At 37.2% G+C, this 6,454-nt stretch overlaps 1 protein-coding gene across 6 annotated transcripts in view; it reads left to right on the plus strand.

Moving 5' to 3' along the window:
• DPH6 (diphthamine biosynthesis 6) overlaps positions 1 to 6,454 on the plus strand; it is a 186,088-nt gene that overhangs the window by 78,648 nt on the left and 100,986 nt on the right. For all 6 annotated transcript variants that reach the window (XR_003946214.2, XM_050975613.1, XM_030240291.2 and 3 more), the window contains exon 12: positions 2,756 to 2,930. Coding sequence is in view for 5 of the 6 variants with exons in the window: in XM_050975613.1 (XP_050831570.1) it covers positions 2,756 to 2,930 (175 nt within the window). In the remaining variant the exon portion in view is untranslated. The remainder of the gene's footprint in view (positions 1 to 2,755; positions 2,931 to 6,454) is intronic.

Raw genomic sequence — 6,454 nt, forward strand, 5'->3', positions numbered from 1 at the left:
GTGATTTCTGTGTTATTTGGGTGTGGTGGATTTGTTCATTGGAAATTAGAAAAACACCTAGCCCATGAATTTTTTTTTTTTTTTTAAGGATGTGTGTTAAAACTAATTTTCTGTTTATATTTTTTATTGTCTTTGTCAAAATGGCTTATTTCTTTTCACAGTAATTTGTAATTTTTACAGTAATTTCTTATGCTTCTGAGATAATATGCTGAGAATGCAGAACTGATGCAGCTTGAGAAATTTCACTTGAATCATAGGTTAATGCAGGTTGCAAGGGACTCCTGGAGGTCATCTAGTCTAATCCTGCACTAAAAGCAGGGTCAACCGTGTGGTCATACCTCTTGTCTTCTTCATATTTTTAAAACCAACTGTTCAGCAATTTTCTAATGAAAAATCCTGTATTTTATTCTCTTATTGCAGAATATGAAGTGTAGTAGAGGCTTCTGAATTTTAAGTATAGCAAGACAAATAGTTCAAAGACATTGTTAAGATAATCATCACATTCCACTACCCTGCCTGTGTGTCAGACCCAAATAAGCAGAGAGAGGCTTCTTCAAGCTGCTGACTGTAGGCCAGGATTATTAAATCAGAGAGAAATGGGAGAGTTGGCTGTGTGTGCCTTCAGAGGAGGCATCTAATCCCAGCTGCAAACTACACAAAATTAGTCTCTGCTCCTACATGTTGTAGGTTCTCTTTATAGTACTCAGCTTCTCACAATTTAACCTTCATTTCTTATGCCTGCATGTTTTAGGCCTCCACATTTGCATAGCCAGCTACATAGCCTTCCATCAAGAAAATAAAAAGGTAGAAAGACTAGAAAGTTGCAGGAAAATGGCTTTTTACTTTCTTTTTTTTTGAGCAAACAGTTTTCAGAGCATCATAGAATATCCTGAGTAGAAAGGGACCCACAAGGATCGTCCAAGTCTAGCTCATGATCCTGCAGACAACATGTTAAGAATCACGTGCTGTGCCTGATTGAATCACTGCAGAATCACTGCAGTCCCATCAGTGTCACCCTAGAGAAGAGATCAGTGCCTGCCCCTCCTCTTCCCCTCATGAGGAAGCTGTAACTGCAATGAGCTCTCCCCTCAGTCTCCTCCAGCTGCTTCTCGTATGGCCGCCCAACAATGCCCTTCACCATCTTTCCTGCCCTCCTTTGGATGTTCTTTAATGCTATATATCTTACTGTGGCACCCAAAACTGCCCCCAGCACTGGAGGTGAGGCTGCCCCAGCTCAGAGCAGAGGGGACAATGCCCTCCCTTGCCTGGCTGTGATGCTGTGCCTGATGCACCCCAGGACACTCTTGGCCCTCCTGGCTGCCAGGGCACTGCTGACTCATGTTCAGCTTGCCTTTGACCAGGGTCCTCAGGTCCCTTTCCACAGCACTGCGTTTATGTTGCATATTTGTCTGTGTTGCATTTTGTCCTGAAGAAAAATGATACAGCAGTTTGCATGGTTGCATCATTGCATTATGTACAGAGGCCTGGTTGTGGAAGTTCTCACACACAGTATGCTGGAAGCACTGGCTCGGGTGTGGATCTGCAATAAATTTGCAAAATTGTCTTGAAAATTTACCAGCCCAAGCAGAAAACCCATTCATCCATGCTTATGATGCTGGTAATAAGGAAAAACTACTATATTTACATGTGGTAGGTGAGGAGAAAAATAGTTTTCTTGGAAGAAATAAGCAAGATGGGAAGAATTTTATAATTCTTCTGTTACATGATATGTAAAGAGAACAAGTAATTTTTTGTTGGATTCCTGCTGGGAGCTAAATGACTTTTCTATGCATGGACTGCAAATATAATTATTTCTCAGGCTTTGAAATGTTGATTTCCCCACATAGACCTCAACTCCCCTGCTTTTTAGCTGGCCACATGCAACACATGTCTGTCTGTTCATCAAGGCACTCAGTCTTCCTTGGAGGAAACAGAAGTGAACTTTATAAATGAATGCTTAAGTAGATTTTGAGTCCTGTCATATGTATATATCTGTCATGCAACTTAAACTATAGCAGAAAAATATGCTATTGTTACAAATAACTTGTGAGAAGGTTGTAAAGGAGCTATAAGCTGTTGCTGCTTTTTAAAAAACTTTGGCACTGTCTCTTGGCAACCTCGTAGGCAAAGTCAGGAAGTGGGGACTGGATGAGTGGACAGAGAGGTGGATTGAGAACTGCATGAATGGCAGATCCCAGAGGGATCATAATCAGTGGCACAGGGTCTAGTTGGAGACCTGTCACTAATAGTGTCCCCCAGTGCTCAATATTGGGCCCAGTATTGTTTAATTTATTCCTCAATGCCTTGGATGAAGGTGCAGATCCCTCCCCAGCAAGTTCACTGGTGACACCAATCTGGGAGGAGTGGTCCATTCCCCAGAGGGCTGTGCAGCCCTGCAGAAGGACCTTGACAGCTTGGAGAGATGGGCACAGAAGAACTTTCTGAAATCCAACAAAGTCAAATGTAGGTCCTGCACCTGGGGAGGAATGCACCTGCCATGCACTGCTGGCTGGAGACTGAAGTGCTGGGAAGCAGCTCTGCAAAGACAAGAAGCTGTCTGTGAGCCAGCAGTGTCCTTGAGGAGATAACAGTGTTAATGCTAGCAGGTTATTGCAATACTCTGACTTTTGCTACATGATCCAGGCAAAATTTCCTAACTTAATTTCCAGATTAAAAAAAAAAGTGGAAAATAAATGTTGGAAGTTGGTTCAATCAAACTTCTGTTTGAAAAAAAGTAATTATCTTGTGTTTTCAGAGTATGTGTGGAAACACTGTTACCTGATGGAGTGCTGTTTTGCATGGACTGCCTTGCACATAAGTATGACATGGCAACAGATGATGTAGTACATGATGAAAAGCTGGTCATGCATGTACAGAGCATTTCCCACTGGGCACCTGCCAGCATAGGACCTTACAGTCAGTCCATCAAGGTAGGAATTTTTGTTACTTCATGTGAAATACATGCCCTTCACTGAAATGAATACAGTTATAAAGTCACTTTATCTCTCTTCATTCTCTCAAAGTGCAAAATAAAATGTGTAAAAAAAAAGCATTTTGAATTTATGTTTTTAAAACTTGTAGACAACTTACCTCTCATCAGTTCTTCATTTTGTGATAATAAAGCTGGTTAAATTATTCTTCACAGAGAATCTCAAGAACAACATACTTCTGTTGTATATTATAATTAGACAAAAAACCTGTCATACTTTTATAATCTGCCTAGAATATAAACAGAATTTAGGAACAGCTGAGGATATTTCCGTTTCCTTGTTAAAGCTCAAACTTTTTCATAAGTAGAGTGAATCCTGAAATGCTTATTTAATTAAATCCTTTTTGAGGCTTGTGGTGCTCCTTAACCATTTAAAAGAACATCAAGGTTGAAGAACTGTTATATTTTTCAAAATAATAACAAAATGAACAGAATATTACATACTATTTGGAATAATGAAAAGGAGGAAGTAAATTATCATGGAAAAGTGGACCAAAAATTTTCATTTAAAAAATTATCCTAATATAGTACTTTCTGTCTGGCTAGTACCATTCTGATAATTTGTGAACTGTCTTCTTTTGCAAAAAATACATGCCTATCTTACCAATACTCTTTTCATGTAATACATTGTCCAATGTTTTGCAGAATGATTTAAGCAAGACTTTCTGACATCTGTTTAAAATGCCTGAAATATTTTTGAGCCTGCAAACCTAGTATAATGGCTATGCAATTATACTTTGTCTTTATACTATTTTATAGAAAAGTTCAGGAACAGTATTTTGCTTCAGAAGCTCATGTGGAATTTGTTTTGTTCTCAGGAAGAAATGTTTTTAGATTATTACTATATGAATCTTGTTCTTATAGGAGGATAGGGTTTTATCATCTCTTTATATCCATTTTTCTTGAGAAAGCAGGAATTTGGTTTAATAAACTTTGTTCCATTCAGACTTACACTTTAATGATCATAATGGTATCATATTATGCAAAATGCTTCAAAGATTAAAATTAATGAGCTTTGTATCCTTGTTTTTTGGAGAAACGTCTCTTACATTGCAACTGATCTCCATATCCTGAAACTGCCATCAATAAATTCAGAAAAGTGTGTCAATTGAAAATTGTTTCAGTAACCCAGTTAAAAATCTCATGTTGCATTTGTCCATAAACAGGTACAGATTTTTCTGGTGCTATGGGACAGTCAGCATACCCAAGGAAAAGTTCATATCTCTTTAAATGTAATGTAACCAGTAACACTGGTCAGCAATGCAAACATTAAGGAGAATTTCTCACTGGTGTTTTTGTTTTGCTTCATTTTTTTTTTCTACCCCCAGAGAACATTTTAATTAAGCAACATTATTTTCCCTTATAGTGTAAAATAAGTAGTTTTACTTTTAAAAATTACCACAGGAGTAAAGTAACAGTAATGAATAGGTGTACCCCTGCTACAGGATCACTCACTTGTCCTTTACAGCTGTGTTCTGTCTCTACAAACACCTAGAAGGGGAATTAGTAGTGTACATGGCAGTTATATTTTTATTTTTCCTTTACCAGATTTTGCCTTCCTACTACCAACTATGCATTCCATCTGACTATCAATATTTAACACTCTGGTTTTGTCTTGCAAAGAATTTCTGACTTTTGGTGACATTTCCATTCTGCAGAGCTTGATACAGTCTATGTCAAATATACCAGAACCAATAACCATTTTAGTAAATGTTTTTAATGTTTAAATATTTCTCCTTTCTAAAATAGCATATAAAGGATATAACTTATAAAACTTTTCATAAGCAAACATCATAGAGAAGTGTATAATGCATAAACAAAGTATTTGAATTTGAAACTTTACTAATGGAAGATACAGATTTTGTATCTTCTTAAACAGGAATTTTCCAAAATTAAAATCTTCTTTAAATGAGTTTTTAAAACTTCCTAAGGCTATGAATGGACAGGTATTAAGCTCTTAAGTTCAACAGCAGAAGTAAGAAATTCAATATATTTTAGAAATGGAATATATTTTCCAGAATAAATAAGGAAGGAACAAAAGTAAGGTTTCAATCATTGTAGTTAACAAGAATTATTTGAATTTACGCAAATTTTATGATGATGAAATGTTTATTAGTCTTTTATGACTGAGGAACAGAAGCCACATGATCTTAAAACAATAAATATTTATTACCCTTATGTTGTAGATAAGCAGAGTTTGTTGATCTTTTCCTCGACAGCGATTGGACAATTAAATTTTTGTCTTTTCAGTCCAATATGAAGTTTTGTGGACCCTGGGGAATCAGCATGTATTTTTGCACAGTGTTTTTGCTGAGTTCAGAATAGACTATAGACTAATATTCAGGATATTGCAAGTTGGGATTGATGTGCCCTGGCATATAAGAGCAGAGCTGGCAGCAGAAAGATGTAGGTAGTTCATGCAAACTATAGAATTCACACTTCAGGCTCAAAGATCACTTAGCAGAGCATCATTTCAATTCGGTAGGGATCTTTCAGGATCTTGCCAACAGTGCTATAAGGACAAAAAGTAAAGACTTGGAATTTACTACGAGAATGTCCTGACCTTATCTTGATAGACACCAAACAGTGGCAGAATGAAATTACAATTTTCAAATGATTTATAGCAAAGTTCTTCTTCTTTTGAATTAATGTTCTTCTGGGATTAACATTCCATGAAAACAACTTCAGTGTTTCTTTTTGTAAGAAGTAGACATGAACTGCTTGAAGATACAGTAAGACATAATATACTTTTTACATATGCCAACATTATATGTATCTATGACTTGATTATGTCTGCTGAAACCTTTAGCTTGCCTCATGACCTCAGTTCTTGCCCTTTGACAGCTGGTAGATCCGAGTTTGGACCATCCTTCAGGCATCTTTTTCTCAATTTTTGTTTTCCACTATGTTAACCCAGTAGCTTTTTTCCCATCTTTTCCTTTTGTGATTCAACAACAGTTTATTATATTACACCATATCTGTTAATACCAGGATAGAATACCTTCCAGTGGGTAGGGGGAAAAAAGTTATCGCCAACAGATCTGATTCTAAATAATGTTCCTTTGGGTTTGATACTTGGGATGATATTCTTAGTGTTTTAGTCAACAACTTGGACAATACCACACCAAGCAGGATTGTGGATTACAGTAATTCAGATACTGCTTGATGTGTTGGAGGGCATGGCTGCCATTCTGAGGTACCTGGACATTGTCATTTTTTGTAGATGAAAGCAAGCAAGTTGTACTCCAGTGCCACTGGCATGCACACTCTTGTGTAAGGAACCTCATCACCAGTGTAAAAGTTATTGTTGCTTCTTCCCTAGCCACTGCCAGAAAAAAAAAAAATACACATAATGTTTGGGCAACTTGGTGACTTCAAAATCGTATGAAGACTGTAAGTGTGCAAGTCAGGAACAGTGGGACAGAACTGAGTGCTGTGCCTTTGTGATTCATTGCTTTTACAGGC

Source organism: Serinus canaria, chromosome 5 (genome assembly GCF_022539315.1).
Source record: "Serinus canaria isolate serCan28SL12 chromosome 5, serCan2020, whole genome shotgun sequence".
NCBI classification, from domain to species: domain Eukaryota; kingdom Metazoa; phylum Chordata; class Aves; order Passeriformes; family Fringillidae; genus Serinus; species Serinus canaria.